At 43.6% G+C, this 17,344-nt stretch overlaps 1 protein-coding gene across 3 annotated transcripts in view; it reads left to right on the plus strand.

Annotated features, from left to right (window-relative positions):
• LOC6592424 overlaps positions 1-17,344 on the plus strand; it is a 37,237-nt gene that overhangs the window by 18,086 nt on the left and 1,807 nt on the right. For all 3 annotated transcript variants that reach the window (XM_026984802.1, XM_026984803.1, XM_026984804.1), the window contains exons 2-4: positions 16,516-16,621; positions 16,726-16,986; positions 17,063-17,309. In XM_026984802.1, the coding sequence (XP_026840603.1) occupies positions 16,516-16,621; positions 16,726-16,986; positions 17,063-17,309 (614 nt within the window). The remainder of the gene's footprint in view (positions 1-16,515; positions 16,622-16,725; positions 16,987-17,062; positions 17,310-17,344) is intronic.

The raw sequence follows: 17,344 nt of genomic DNA on the forward strand, positions 1-17,344 counted from the left end.
CTACTGTCAACAGTTTTTCACGCACACATTTTTGCAAATTTTTCTATATTTCATTTTCCTATTAATCGCCATAAATGCAAAATACCGACAGGCCAAAGAAATAATGAAGAACATTTTTGGTTTCGAGAAATATAGAAAATGCTGCCGCTGCTGCTGCTGCTGCTGCTGCTAGTGCTGTGAGATACATTTGTGCGCGAGTACGAATGCGAGTATCTGTGTGTGTATGTTTTGTGGATGGATGTTCAGCGGGATACAAATAAATTTTTGGCACATTAAGAACGCCGCCAAAATGCGAAGAGCCAGCCAAATATGAAATTATGATTGCGATTATGATTATGATTATGATGATGATGTTGTTATAATTAGAGAACAACGAAAGCGAAAAACGATTCGTAATTATTCAAAAATTGACTTTAAGCAGTCGTCGTCGCAGTCGCAGTCGCAGTCGTAGTCGTTCGTGGCTCCTGCTACTGAGGCAGCTGCCGTCGCCAGGTCGTACGGATCGCACAGATCGCACAGATCGCCCAGATCCATATAGATTTTAGTTATGGTCTTAGTTTCGAGTGTGTGCGCTCTTCCATTGCAGCTATTTTAAGCACACACTCGCGCGCACACACATGGACACATGAATTACACTTCCAAGTGCTTAATCATGGCCCGAACCGAGCGTCGAAACTTTTACACAAATCATATTCCACCCCACCCCGCTCCCAATATATATCCATTCCCCCTGACCTCCTCCCCGTTCCGAATACTCCCCATTCGGGGCACACGCCCGTTCTTGCAACTGTTCTTTCGGAAATTTTCTTTTGGTTTTTGCGTTTTCCATTGAAAAAACCCAAATCGAGAATATGTGAGCGATATGTTTCCACTCAAAATGTTCGGTTCCGTTCGAAGGGGGGACTGGCCACATTTGCTTTATTAATCGACCCACACTCACACACTCACACACACACATACTTAGTCGATTCATAGCCGATAATCGTGGAATACATTATTATTATATTGGAGGAGAACAATCATAAATGGCCAAAAAGTGTCTGTAATGAGCATTGCCGATACGAAATGACTTGCTTACATATTTCAGGCATGTTTCTCGAGGAAATTGCCAAATTAAAGCGATTCCAAATATAATGAATGTCTGGCCACAGAGACAGGGAATACCGTATATATTGTGGGATGTGCAACAGCTGATTGGAGAGATCTGCTTAAGGTTGCAATGGATGATTCCTCTGTTAAAGTATTTACTGCATAGCTGCTCAAGTTCGAATCGAAACTCTGCCATCAACAGGGTCGAACCTTTAGCCATTTGTAGTTCCATCGATGGAACTTGACATTCAATTGGCTTAATCCTGACAGGGGCAGGGGCTGCGGCGGGGGCCTTCCTTCCCATAAACTTGTGAAAATATTCAAGCCACATGAGCGCTCTTAGAGATTTCCCCCTCCCACCCTTTGGTGGCTGTCCATTGAAATGGCAATTATTTGAATTTATTTTTAATGTTCCGATAGATACATGTGTGTGTGTTGGGTACTCATCTCTCCTATCTTGCCCCACCCCCCACTATATGTATCTTTAATTTGTACCATCTGGAAGGGGATTTGATCTGTTTCCATATGTGTGTCGTGCGGTTGACTACTTAATTTCAGAGTGCCATAAAAATTACGATTTCGAATTCAAATTGAAAGGTCTCTCAGCCATGCCCATTTCCATGTACTCACTCCGCCTCAGCACCCACCCGCCTTTCCGCTCCTCCAAAAACAGTCGAAACGCATTTGGTGTTGAAAATAAGTTGGATTATTTATCGATTCGAATGCTTATAAATATTTAAGAAGCTTCAAATGAAATCAACAATTAGTTTATTTATTGACACTTGATATCAGAGCAGGGGGAGGGGTCTCTATCTCCCTTAAAGTGCCCCCATGATGAAAGACAAAACGAGTACGAATACGAGAGTATTATTGAGATTTGTTGTCCCCCTCCCCCTCCTCCTCTGCCCCGCCCTGGCATCTCCAGATGATGTCGAATGCAAATTCGTTCCATCACTCAAAACTCGCATAGTTTCCCCCACCCCCCCTTTGGGGGAAAATTAATGCAAGTGCTAGGAAAAGTGTGGCCGCCACAAACAATGCTTGTCCATCTGTCCATCAGTCAGTCAGTCAGTCAGTCAGCCAGTCAGTGTTTCCTTCAAGCCGGGCATCAGCCACAGCCGGTTCAGGTTGAGTCACCACCGTATGTGGCACGTCTTTCATCTATTGGCATCCTTGACGCGAACCCTAGAGATGACAGCGTGAGTCACGCATGTGCAAACTTTCTTAATTCCCAGAATAACTGGAAATTCGAATCGAAAATGTTCCGAATGTAGCCTGATATCCTCGCGGTTGTTTATCGCATCAACACTCTGATTGAATTTGATTGAATTTTGCTGGTAAAATGAACAACTTATTGTAAGAGACTTAAAGTACATTGAAAGCCATTCATCCTTTGTCTGGCAGGGGCCCACATGCGGCCATCGCCAGAACACACACACACTCACGCAGGGCGCGCACTCATCGAGGATGTGTGCGTGTGCGTGTGTGTTCCAGAGAGAGTCTTTCGACTCTTAATCCCCTCCCCTTCAGTCGGGCCTGGGGTGGGGGGGCTGACTGACTGACAATCAATCAATGCACGTGTTTCATATTTTTGATATTTGCCGCTTGACGAGAATTTTTTGGACAAATCAGTCGGCCCAGGGAGCTTAGTTGTTGCCACATCGCAAGAGGGTTAGGGGGAGGGGGAGGGGGAGGGGGGGGGGGGAGGGAAGCCAGGCCATACAAGTATATTGTAGATATATCCAGTCTCTGTCTTTGTGGCAGCGTCACCCGAAAGTCGTTCAATTAAAGACGATTTAAATTTATAGAAGATACTCTCTCTCTCACTCTCGCCCATCGGCACAGATACAGGCCATGCACAGATGTACATATGCACGAACAAAGTCGAATGTCTTAATTAATTTTAATTATTTTCAATGGGCGACTATGAAATACAAGGCACAAACCGGCAACAGGCATTCCCCCGTTCCAACTAAGGCGATAAGAGCAGCAATTAAGTAACGAATTAATAGCAATCGACTTGTAAATAAATACTTATGATGGTACCCACAGGTCCCCCTGTCGCACCACCCCCCACCCAACCCTCATGACAATTGGTTGCGCCGCTTAACCCGCTCTCCCGCTCTCCCAACCCCCCCAAAACCCAACCGAATCGCCCTCTTTTTCTGGCCAATTTTCAGGGTGTAATGTCGGCTCTGTTCTTGCATTTTCCAAACGATTGTGCCTATAAGTATTAGGAGCATTTTCCGTATGCCCAAAATGCGGGTGCCGTGGCCCAAGGGGCAGGCCGTTAATTTATTTGCCTGCAGCATGCAAACCAATTGACAATCAAACGCAATTAGTCACAATAATCGTCGTAATCGTGAAATGGAAACGCATTTTCAGCTTATTTCAAGAGAGTTTCAAGAACTCGATACGTGATGCGAGCTGCTGGATTGCCTTGAAATGTTGCTTCCTTTTGTTCATGAATAATGCGATCATGTGATCGCCCAAGACACACGAGATAAATCATCATCTTCGCAGGTAGCTCTCTGGGATGACGCCCCCAACCCAAAAGTTGTCGTCGCCAGCGATAGGGAGGAGAAGAGATGAATTCTCTTCGGGCAAATCTCAGAATGTTTTCACTCAACTAGAATCAATTAATCATATATATCTTTCTAAGGCGACAGGAGAGATGATCTCTCTCTCTCTCTCTCTCCTTGAGTAAATTTGAACTGGTTTAAGGAACTAAAATCGAATCTTAAAGATAATCACTTGATGCAAATTTCAACCCCAAATCCATTCGGATCCAACCGAAAAGCCATTCGCATATGCCAGGAATTTGGTCTTGGCCTACTTTACCGACTGGCTGGCTGGTTTGCTTTTCAAAATTAATAGGAATTCTTTCCTTAAACCTAGATTAGCAAAATTTGATAAGTATTCGTATGGAATATGGTTAGGGGTTTGGATTGTGTTGCGGGGCAGATCCATTCAGCAAAAAAAAAAGACCAACCCATGCCCAGAAAAAGGGGTTGTTGTTGTTGTGGTGTTTGGTTGTTGGTTGCATCATCCTCGCCAGCGTCGACAGCGACGTCGACGTCGTCGTCGTCGTCGTCATAATGATCTTCATTGTCGGTTGTGTGGTTGTTGGGTTTATTCAGCATTTCGCATGGCGTGCACTTAATAAAATAGGATTAACATTTTATAGTGAGAGTCGTCCCTCCTCTCCCGTCTCACACACTTTGCCGTATGTCTCTGTATCTGTATCTGTATCTGTGTTTGTGTTTGTGAGTGCGAGTGCGAGTTTATTCCCTGGTTCCTTTTGTAAAATTCAACAACTGCGCATTGCTGTCGTTTCTTCCATGTGGCATAGCCGTGTGGCCGTTGTCTGTATGTATAACCAGTTATTGGAATAATGACAGCTGTGTGATATGGACTCTTGAGAACTCAAACGGCAACTCCAAATCCAACCCGAAGGCCATACCATACCATTTGTCCTTTAAAGCTAATTTATCTAGCACATGCATTTTTTGTTTGTTTTTGTATCGAACAGCTTTCCAGAGTTTCCTTTGAACAAGCTTTGGCTTACTTTGTATCTGAGAGATCTGAAAGTATCTGCAAGAAATTGTCCTTAAAAGAGCACTCCTTACGGATTGGTAACTTTAAGAATTCAAGGTCTGGACTTAGCTTTTTTGTATCTTCGAGATAGATCTTGTGTACCACCATTCCAATCATTGAGCTGCCAATTGCCTCCGAGTATCTGGCAGCATTTCTCTTGTATCTGTGAGATACTGCTGCTCATAACTTATGCATCAACGCGTACCATTTCAGCATAAATCGCGCTGTCACCCCGATCTGCCTTTTGTCATCATCATCCTCAACATCGGGAGTCGGGAGTCGGTCGTCGTTGTCCCTCCTCCTCGCTCTTTCTCTCTCTCTCTCTCTCTCTTTCTTTTCCCCTGCTTCTTTTTGTTCGTTTTGATTGTTTTTTTTTTGTGTCGTTAAAATATTTTTTTTTTGGGTGTGTTCTGTATTTTAATAGCTCTATGGAGCTGGAGCCCAAATCGCTTGAGCACTGCGCTGGCTTCCACTTCCTTTCGTCTCACACACACACGTACGCCCTGTACCCCTCTCACCCCCCTGTGCAACTAATAGTTTATCTTGTTTAATTTCTTTCGAATTTGTCAAAGAAACAATAAAGAGGAGAAAAAAAAGAGACCAAAAGTAACATGATTTCCGTTTTTTACTTGAAAGTAAATCGAGATACACTTTGACTCACACACAGAGACACTCGCTCATTCGACTCGTTACTCGCTTCGTCTGCTAATCCCTCAAATGTCTCGTTTTGGTAGTACCGTACCCTCGATAGAGACAGCGACAGAGACAGGCACAATGGATGAGTGTGTGAGAGACGGGACGACTCACTTTGAATTATTAAAACCTAATCTTGATTCTACAATTTCAGTTAGAGTTCAACAGCAACAAATATAAAGAGTGTGAGGGTGGCAGTGAGGGTGAGGGTGATGCGGAGTAGAGAAAAGGGGATTGGTATCGTATATACATATATCTTTTAATATGTGCCTTCGATGCGATCGCACGAACATCGCCCATCGTACCGTCCCCTGTCCCCTGTCCCCGGTCCCCTTTCCCTACTGAAGGTATACGCGCATCCCAAATCGTGGGTTTATGGCGTCGCCCCCACCTTGAAATTCCTCTCTCTCTCTCTCTTTCTCTCTCTGACTGATTTTAGTCTCAATTTTAGGATTAAAAATGTCGTCAGCATTTTTTATGCTGAATTTCAAAATATATTCTCCTCCTTTGGCATTGATTTTAAGCGGAAAAAACCTCATACTACGATTATAAAAACACACCCCGGGACACAACACAGATTTTGTTGCTCTGACAGCTGATTTGGGTATTCGATTACGGCCACAACTATTCAACATTCGAACTGCAAGTCTGAGTGTATTCGAATGGAAGAGTATCTGCCAATTGAATTGTCAGTTTGGGGGAGGATTTGAATATGAAAAGAATTTCATAAAAAATATAGAAACTTGAGAGATCTAAGGCTTCCTATATCCTATAGCCTACAGCCCATATAGAAGCCCAAGATCAAATTCAAATATCAGGGAAATTAGCATTGATTACAATTTGGAATATTGTAAACCTAAAGAATGTGCATATCAAATGGACACAATATATGTATGTCTATAGTATCTGTATCTCTCATCTGTACAAATTGTCTGACCAGTCGCAATCGGAATCAATCTATATATGCGCTATAGTAGTGGTAGTTGTTGACTAAAGCAAAAGGCAAAAAATTAATTTATTAAAATTTAAAGCGCATGACTTTTGCGAACAAATGGAGCAACGGCGACCGGCGACCGACGACCAGCGACAAAAGCAAACGGCAATCAGTAAGCAAATAAATGGCTATATGTACGAGTGGGTTATATGGGATATATGGTATAGTATATATAGGTATGAATCATGCGTCACACTTGCGCATTATAATTGAGAGATATAGGAGGGGGATATGGAGGGGGGGGAGGGCAGCAGCCCTGGCGCAGATGCAGATGCAGATGCAGACTGGACCCCAAACATCGACTCCCAGTGCCAGTGCCAGCTCCAGCTCCAGTTTTTTGATACCAATGCATTTTGGCTGGTTGCCGTGGGGACTAGATTCTAGTATCTAGATACTCGCGTTCGTACCTACCCAACTGCGTCCAGGTGTGCAAGACAAACAAATTTTCTGTGTGTTTCTGTTGTGGTTACCCTCCACATATTTTCTGTGGTTTTCTGTGGGGGGGAGGGGGTTTTTTTTTTTTTTTTTGCTGTCCGCCTTTTGGGGCACATTGTCACTGGGAAGGAAATGCAAAGAATTCGATTTGTAGCGACAGCTTAATTAAGGTTATCTATCAAATGTGATGATTAGTTTAGTCAAACTTCTGTCTGGTGATAGCTGATAGTGGCTTGGGACACTTTGTAAGCCCCCTAAACGATGCAATTAGCAATTAAATTTCCGTTGACCTAATGCTAGGCAAAGTCTCTCGACTTATTTATCAATTACACAGATACACAAATACTCAACGGTGGTGTGACATCGATAAACAAAAGAGCTTTAAATTATGTGTAGTATTAATATTTTGTTGTTGACACACTCACACACACACACACACACACACACACATGTACTTGGCCATTCCCATGACTTTAATTACGATTTAATATTTATTTAGTTCCGATAAGGCAGTCGAATCGCCCCAAAAGGTAATTAGTGTATAACGTTTCCCTTTTTCGGATACCGATACCGAGTCATGACTGCTGCACCCAATCTAACCCATAGGACGTCTGCGTATTTGTTTGACTATCAATCGGGCGGAGGGTCTTAGGTCTTCGAAAGGGGCGGGGAGGGTAAATGCCTAAGTAAATTTGTTGAACAAATCATTGGTACTTCGGGTAGCACGCATATACATAAGTACATGTGTGCTTAATGAATGCTTAAATCTTGCACAAATTTATTTGACTGGGAATCGTGAGGATAGAACAGTGGGAATACAGAAGGGAGTAGGCTTAAGAGATCTTCAAGTCAATTCTTATAGAGGAATGGACTGTCTTTCAGTATTTTGATCGATAGATTTGTTTCCAGCTGTTGATCTTTCTAGATTTTTTCGTCTGGGCTGTACCCATAGATGGTTTGAAGCTACTCCTTATAAAGAATGGCGAAATCCAATATTTATGAAAGTTATAAACACAATAAATGATACAATTTTCTTAGTTATTGTGGCTTTATCTCTAATTTTAAGTGGGTTACACCTTCACGCACCCATCGCTAAGCAAAGGGCACACCACACCCGCTCTTTTGCCGAAACGAATTACGTAGAAAATTAGAGAGAAAAAACAACAACAACACACCGAAAAATAAAAAGTTATAAACTATACAAAGAAGGCGGCGTTGGAGCAGTGCCACAAATGGGGGGGGGGAGCGCGTTTTCCCCCTGGCGTTCCATTTGGATTGCTTTTCGCTTTGGTTTTTGTCTTTTGTTGGTAGGCTTCGCTTTTATCAGCATTTGGTTAAATTACCAAGAATTAGTTAATACATTTTTGTTGCTGTTGCCGCCTTTGGCTGGGGCCTGTTCGCCGTGTGTTTGGCATAATTAAACAATTTTTGGTGTACTCTATGCGCAATTAAATTAATTTCTTCCTTTTGGCCTTAGCCGCCGCTGATAAGTGAAGACAAACATTTAAATTGCGATTGCAATGCAAAAGATACAACAATGGGAGACACACAAACCGATACAGATACAGATACAGATACATTTGCTGGCTGAATGCAATATTTATGAGATATTAATTGTGACAGTCGTGTAGGGGATGGGGAACGGAGAACGGGGATACGGGGAACCGGGGGGTAAGCAGATTACATTGCCAGCCAAGCAGCTGCCATTTGGTCTGCTCTGATTTCCTTTCCCAGGAGAAGTCGGAACGGAATTGTTGTACGTGCAAAATCATAAAGAACGCCAGCAAAGAGTCCAAGGAATGGGACTGAGAGCTACAGCTGTATCCAAGAGATACACACACACACACAGACACACACACAAACGGTCGCAAGTAATGTGCGTGGCCACTTTTTCATTCATTCGGAATGAATAACATTCATGTTTGGACGTGCGGGGGGGGCAATGAATTAATGCCGGGGCATAGCTGCAAAATGCCAAATGCAAAATGTGTATCCCCCGAAGCGAATTAACATTTGTTTTTGTACAGAAATGGCTTTGGGCCACCATAAGACACATACATATCTTTGTGATCTCCAGATCTACATACATATATCTAGATCCTTTTCCAATGTTTGTATCTGATTTCTGGTTTGCTTTCAGCTGATTAGCTTTCTCCCGCACAGCAAATACTTGGCATTAGATGCTGGCTGCCTCATCAATTCAATTCCTATATGAATGAATAACGTGTTTATTTCATTTCATTTCAGTTCAGTTCAGCTCCGAGCTCGGAGTGATAGATCTCTCGGAGATCACAGTGCTTTGTAGCAAGTACTTATTAATGCTCTCATGTGGTGCTGCTGTGTTGTTGTTGGACTCGGGATCAGACTAAGATCAGATACAAAGATACATTATCTCCGCGCTCAGAGCTTTGTGAAGCAGCAGCAGGCAGTAGTTGTAGTAGTAGGCGTCCCGGGCATTGGCGCAATTAAAACGCTCAAGGGGCCAAACTCGATGGCAGAGCTCAGAGCCCAGTCGTTGCTGTTGCTACTTAAAGATACATGCCATAGCCACAGCCACAGACACCGAGACACACACGCACCACGCAGTTGATGGAGACTCGAACCGATCGCCTTTGCGCTAGGGTTTCGCTCTATAGATAGATATAAATAAGCGATACGTGTAATTCGGGTCACTAACCGTTAACAATAAATTTCATTTGTTTAAAAAGACTTTGTCCCCCGCCCCTCTACCCTCGACCCTCTCCCCCCCCGTGTTGGAGTGTTGGATTGGCCTGCCTGTAAATATCGCCATAAAAATTGACATCCGATCATTTGTAATTATTATTGCGCATTGCGACATGACAAGACGTCGGTCCCTCCGTCCCTCCGTCCGTCCGTCCGTCCGTCCGTCTGTCTGTCTGTCCGTCCGGCTACTACTTGCTGCCGGGCTTGGGGCGTGGCCTCTGGCGCTATTGGCTGCCGATATACGAGTGTATATTGTATGTAGATATATTGCAGGCAGCTCTGCTTGGCAGATCCGATGATCATCCACAAATCATTCTAAATGGTTCGTGCCTCGGTCTCGTTCGCATTCAAAGATTCGACTCATTCTGCCTCTAATGGTAATCACAGTGCCATAATTTACATTGAGCCAGAGATACCCATACCCATGCCAGAGATCCAGAGATCCAGAGAGCCATACCCAACCCCAACTACCAGTTCGTTCAACTCCGTTCAATCAATCTTAGATTCGGTTCATGGAACAATTAATGCCAAAAAAATACCAAAAAGTAAAGAAGAAAAACTTATCCAAGAGGGAGAGGGAGAGGGAGAGAGAGAGTACAGGGGAATGGGGATGTGGGGAAGTGGGAAAGTGGGGGAGGGGAAGGGCTTTCTTTTCTGTTGTCTACTTGAAGAGTTTCGGTGCTCGGTGTTCGGTTTTCGGTTTTCAGTTTTCGTTTTAAGACCAACTTAAATGGAACCAGAAATTATTTTTGAACGCCTTCAAGTGCTACAGCAACAACAACAACAACAACAACAACACAAATTTAAAAGGAATGGTAAATGGTAAAAAAAAATAACAACGTTGATTCAAAGTTGGAGCGCAATCATGACTTGATGCGATTATAAAGAAGTTTTTTGTGTTTGGGGTCTGGGTCTGGTCTGCGGCACTCACTCTGTGAGTGTGGTGGCTGTGTCTGTGGCAGGGGGCAGAAGGCATTAAAGCCCAATACAAATAGAAATTAGACACACACACATGTGTGGTGTGGATACTTAAAGAATTTCAATATTCAAATGAATTTTTGGAAAATGACTAAACCGAAAAACCAAACCGAAAAAGAAGTATGCCCCAAAACGAGTGAACGAACGAGTGCTTAGAATTGTTTTCTTTTCTTTTCTTTTCTTTCTGGTCTGGCTTTTGAGTTTGGTTTGGCGGTTGGTTCTGGGGAGACTGTAAGTAATAATGGCCATCAAATCAGACACATATGTAGGTATGTACGTGTGACTGGTAGAGACTCGTGGAGATAGCAGCTCTGAGTGTTAACATCATGAACCCACATCAAGCAGAATCTCCCCACCCCTCCCACTACGCCGTGAAACTTTTGAATTGAAATCCACAATTTGGCTGGCTGTTGACTTTCAATTGGAATTGTCTATCGTTTCAGCCCAGAATGATGATAGAAAATATAAGACAAAAGTTGGGCAAGGACTGGGTTTGACAGTCGAGCCATAAAAACTTGTAATTAAGTTATGGGACCAGTGGCATATTCCCAATATATACTATATATAAAAGACCCATCGAACCCATAGACAAGATGCTATGCCTAAGTTATGCAAATGTCGCTGGCCATCGGCCATTCCAGACCACAAGGAACTTTTATGATCGCTCGACAATGTAACGTACTCGCACGCAGCCAGTGACAAACCAATTTGGTCTTTCGAATGGCATAAAGACACTAACAATTGGTATCGCCACCATATAAGGCGACTGGGTGCTGACAGCAGCAGCAGCAGCAGCAGCAAAGTTTGTGGCAACTGTTGTGTGGATGGGTCGAGCGGAGGAGTCGCCTCGGAGTAGCAGACTCGAGCATAGTGGTAGAGTAATGAACTTGTCAGCCCAGCCATGTTTTCAGGGTGTGTGCTGTGCTCAAGAAAGTTGGAGAGCTCTGCTAGTACTTTGTGCATACCTACACTGAAAGAAAAAGGGCCCTGAAATTGTTATTTTTACACTCAGAGAGTGGAAATTGGAAAATATTCGTTTTAAATATCATTTATATTTATTTGTATGTATTTTCTACGAATTGAAAATAATTATATTTCATGGTTAAACCTATCTACAGGGAACTGAAGTCTCGGCGATGTGTGTGTGTTTTTTCTCACAGTGTATGCACAATACATGGCCTAACTAATGTACATATCTCCCACTATATACACGTAAATACAAATGTGGACTGCTCCAATTGTTTCCCTTGGTTGCTGTTTTGCTGGTTTTGGGGGGGGGGGGGGGGGGGGGGAGCGGGGGGCTATGTGAATCAAAGATAAAGGTAATCCATTTGACTTGACGATATCTATGACTGTCACATAGCCACAGTCGAAGTCGAAGTCTCAGTCGAAGTTTCAGTTCCATTCCCCAGTCTCCCCTCTATCCCCCCTCCTCCCACCCCATTGCGAGTCTCACTCTGATTTGAAAACTATGCACAGCTGCGCAATTTCGTATGCGAGGCTTGGATTTTGGATTTTGGGTTTGGGTTTGGGTTTCGGTCTGGGGGTTTGGGGGCTGACTAATGAAATACAACAATAATAATTTAGTAAGTTTAGACCTACGCATGCGTCGTTGAGACAGCACTAAAGACGTTGAAGGGGGGAGGGGGGGGGGGGGGGAACAGGGCGGGGTAGGGGGCAGAGCGGAGCAGACACTTCCCATTCGATGCCTGGCTGGCAATTGTCGCAGCACAAAGCGCAATTTGTCGTCGCCGATGAGGAGTAGAGAAGTCGATGAACCCATGATTTTTCTCTCTCTCTCTCCCCCTCTCTTTCTATATATTTTTTTGGGTGTAGGCCAGGCCCGTAGTAGACAAAGCCAAATGCCTGACAAAGAAAAATCTTATATAGTTTTTTTTTTTTTAGTTACAATTGTAAGTAGCACACAGATACACACACACACACAGAGACTTTTGCGCTGACAACTGCGCAGGCGCGCGTGTGCGTCATGAAATTAGTTTATTTGTTTGCATAAATGTGCCACAGTGGCTGTCGCAGTGTGTGTTTGTGTGTGTGTGTGTGCAACAAATTTCTAATAAATTTGTTGTTTCGGCAGCCGTGTCATGCCATGCACACCTGGAGCATAATTCGCCGAGAGCCCCAGAAACAGCCACAGAGTCACACAGAGCCAAAGCCAAAGCCATGAGTCAATTTCCGTCAGCTGCGGCACCAGCGGCAGCAGAGAAACAAACTAAGGTCTTATATCAAATTATGACTCTTGAATAACTGAGATCTATATGAGAGTAATCTGTCAGAGTAATCTATGACTATTATCATAAACAGAACACGCCAAAAGCTGACGTTTCTAGCATTTCTAAACTCCAGATAATATTCATAAGAATTTACTGATAAAACATAAGAATGCAATTAATACAAGAACAGACGGTATTTCAATGAAAGATAAACCTATTCGTCATACGAATATCTAATGAAATATCATAAGATGCCATTATCCAATCCCCGCTTAAGAGTATTCCATCCACTTGAAAGAACTGAGATTTCCTGTATTATCGAATATTTCTGGTAAAGCAATTAAGAAATTCTCCAATTGTAAATATCATTCCAAAAATATTTACACTCCTCGTTCTCTCTCTCTCTCTCGCTCTCGTATGAAGAGAAATTGTTCGAGTAGTCGGAAGAGCGAGAAATGTTCGCATCTTGAACCTGCGGCAGGGTTCCCACTTAAGGCGCTCTCCGACCAACGTTAGAACAATAAACAGCGCACAACAAATTCTTTTCTTTGATTTAAGCATTCAAATCAATGAATGCCCTAACTGCCACACAACTGCCTGCCTGCCTGCCACTCCACCACTACACGTACCCGCCACTCGAAAGACCCAAAATGCAGGAGAACGAGGGGAAACGTAGGGCAATGAAGGGGAGCTCTTTTCGGCCACTTGAACGTTCGATGACATTTCGTTTTTAGTTTTCTCTGTACAATTATTATAATACATAAATTTATGCTACACAACGCAGCAGCAGCAGCGGCATTCAACAGCAATCCAGAACGTGGGCAAGAGAATTTCTGTGTGTGTAAAATCATTTCAAGTGCTCGAAAGTTTAACGTTTAACGATTCGTCTCCAGGTTCAGAATCAGTCGCAGGGCACGACCATAGCTGTACTCCATCTACAGCTCCATCAGAATGTGTGTGTGTGTGTGTGTGTGTGTGTGTGTGTGGTGTGCTCCATTTATGCCCCACTCCCATTGCCATTACCATTTGAAATTTCTCATTTGGCTTGAACTATAACGCTGCTTTAACTTTTGTTGTTGACAGAAATAGTTCACCGTACTAAGGCTAAGGCTGAGGCTGGGGCTGAGGCTGGGGCTGGGGCTGGGGCTGGGGCTAAGGCATGCCGCAGAATACAATAAGTTGTTCGTTTGTTCGTTCATTCGATCGTTAATTTGTGGTAATTACCCACACACACGGACAGAGCACGGACAGAGCATGGACAGAGCACGGACAAAGCACGGACAAAGCACGGACAAAGCACGGACTGCCTGCCCGGGCAATGGATACGTACTTACGGTATATCGAGCATGGTCGTCTTTGGGCCTGGTCTCTGGTCTGGTTTGGTCTGGTCTGTCTCCGGTATCTGGTATCTGCTATACCTCTGCTGGTAGTAGTGGGCAACAGACAATGCCTTGCTTTATTTTAAGGCACAAGGTTGACTTTTGTAGACGCTCCGTGTGTGTAGGTTCACAATTGTTGAGGGGCATGTATGTAGATACAGTAATTATTTTTCGTTTTCATATTAACCGAAAAAAATAAATATAGATAAAAATCCAAAGCACACACACACACACACAGTCGCTGGAAATGTAAACCAGTTTGCTTATTTAGTAATTTCAATGCTTAATTTTTGAAGTAACATTGATTGAAGGAGGGAGTGATTATTGTTTGATCTTTAGATCATTGAGGCATATTCGATATGCACCAGTCAGGGAACTGCCTCGGAAGCTACCAAGGATCCCTAATTGGAACACAGGAAATATTAAATCTAATAGAGATATTACTTTTGGTCTTGGCAGCCCATTAAACAAACTTAGGAACAATTCGAAATTGCCGGACACAAGACTTGATTATAAATTGCGGCATTTGGGAGGCATTTCAGAGGCATTTCGGAGGCATTTGGGAGGCATTTCGGGAGGTGTCAGAACTTCCAGTCTGCCATCATTTTTTGCATCTTTCAACTTCATCTTTGGACTAACTTGGCCGGCAAGCGCGCTCAGTGCCAGAACAGAGCAGAACACTCGCCTCGCATTTCAATTATTCTCTGAATACCGAAAATACCGAACCCAAAAGTCCAGCCAACTCATGACTAAAATTTAAACACTACCATAATAGTCGACAATAATAATTAATTGTTCGTTAAGAAATATAGTGGATATGTGTGTGTGTGTGTGTGTGTATATGTACTCGTACACATAGGAAGAGTACAAATAAATATAATAATAATAAGCGCACGCGCCGCTGTCGGTTGTCGATGTCGTTGTCGATGCCAATGACTAAGTTTCCTTTGGATCTCATAGACTTCGTCGAGCGTATGCGATAAATACAAATGTATCTACATATCTGCGTACTTACTATATATGTGTACACACACACACACATATACACGTATAAATTGTAAATCAGATACGGCATAAATATTGAACACATGGCGCAGTTTCTACAGCCAGTCCCCCAGTCCCCCAGTCCCCTCCCTCTTCAAGACTTGTGGGTTTCCGAAGGAGGAGACACCGGAATCGGTCGCTGAACAAAACTGAAATAAAATAAAGCACCATAAAACGTACTTAAAGATTGACGATCGTACATATGATCGGGTCGAGGTAGGGACAGGGGTAGGGCAAGAGCTTTTGCGGAGATCTGTAAGGGCAGATGTTCGGAGTCTAGTTTACATAGATTCCAGATAATTTCTTCGAGAAGAAATCAGCTTGTTGGCCGCTGTAGGCCAGCTTCACTGTAGCGAGCATTGGATATGCTCAATATGTGCCACCACATGGATGTATTGATTTATATATGTACATATGTATGTACATATATATGGATGTATAGGGTATATGCTTGAAGAATTTGTAGATGCTTGCTTGAGTGTATTTGATCTTGGTATAATTGGCTGTCAGTGCGACGTTTGATCGCCCCCACACTCAAGCACAGATCCACACACACACAGATACTCCGAGCAAAATGTCCGCATCTGTGTGTGCGTGTGTGTGTGTGTGAGTTTTGTTAATTTATAAATTAAAACGCGTTTCATGGCATTATTTATTTGTCGTTTTCTGTGGGTCGCTCTGTCTCTTTCACATCATTCGATTGTTCATATTCATATTCATATTCCTCTTAGCCCATTTTCGTTATGGCCTGCAAACATTTGCTGACTGATATGCCTGTGTGCCTCCCACCCCTCTTTCCAGTCTCCTGTCCGCTAATTGAAAATCAATTAATGCGACTGTAGATGCAGCCGCCTCCATTCTGGTCATATCAAAGTCAGAAATCAAGCAGCCAGAAGTAATGCAAGGGAGGGAGAAGAGCAGAAGATGGAGACGACGATGAAGAAAATAACAATTCCAGACTCAAAATCCTTTTGTTTTCATTGACTCCTACGGGAATGGCCACCGCCACAAAAAAGTTTAATTGATGTGCCCGGAGTATCACTCCGACACACGAAATATTTCATTTTGTCTCGGGTTTGGCCGAAACGATCCGATCATCATCATCGTCATCATTATCAAGTTCATTGAATCTTGAAGTGCGTCTCAAAGCAGCGCTTCTTATGGTGGGGAATGTGGCACAAGCTTTGCATGCCAAAGTATGTACCTGACAGACCCAAGGGGGAATGGAATTATAATTCAGATTTGCCGGTAATTTGAGGACTAATCAATGACTCCGATTCCGATTCCGATTCGATTCTCGCTCCCACATTTGCGATATCTCGATTCTCATTTCTCTCGTTACTCGTTGCAGGTCAACAAACAGTATACGGCCAACGATCTGGAGGCTTTTATGAAGATAGCCGCCAACTGGCAGAATTCGAACCACAGTTTGCTGGAGGGCGTCGACTTGAAGACGGGTAAGTTATACATTAACCCTCCGCCTACCGCCTACCGCCTACCGCCTACCGCCTACCGCATTCCTACCAGACCGTTAAAATTCCATATTCCATCCCATTCGCAGAGATGACACAGTACATGAACAATCCATCGATGAACATGTACAAGAAACGGGAACGCACCCAGAACTGGAATCATCAGGAGAAGAAGTACCTGCTAGATCTGTGCCGCAAGGATATGCGGATCATAGAGAACAAGCGCCTGGATGCCGGCCTCACAGCCGTCAAGAACAAGGCCTGGAAGATCATACACCAGAAGTTTTCAAATCAATTTGGCACCGATCGCACCTGCAATCGCCTCAAGGAGCAGTGGCGCCGCATGAAGGGTATGTGCCATCAGAAAGATGCCTTTCATCTAATAAATTAATGTCCTAACATTTAAAAACATCTTTCTTCCATCAGCTTGCACCCGGAATGAGATACTCGACTATAACAATCGTTTAGCCAGGTTCGGGGCAGAGGTGGCTGATCGCAAGAAGCCGTCACCGTTCACCTTCGAGGTGTGGGACTTTATGCAGGAGGCGAAGAAGGCCTGCAAGTCGGAGGCCTTGGATGGCATTGACTATTCAAAGATTCCACTGGCCCTGGAGGAGGGTTTCGAGTATCGCGAGGACTACAAATTCAATGGGGATGAGCACGAAATGGACGAGTAAGTGGAATGCTAAAGATCTTTCCCTCCGGCTG

This window comes from Drosophila persimilis, unplaced genomic scaffold (assembly GCF_003286085.1).
Source record: "Drosophila persimilis strain 14011-0111.01,24,50 unplaced genomic scaffold, DperRS2 tig00000002-arrow-pilon, whole genome shotgun sequence".
Taxonomy (NCBI): Eukaryota; Metazoa; Arthropoda; class Insecta; order Diptera; family Drosophilidae; genus Drosophila; species Drosophila persimilis.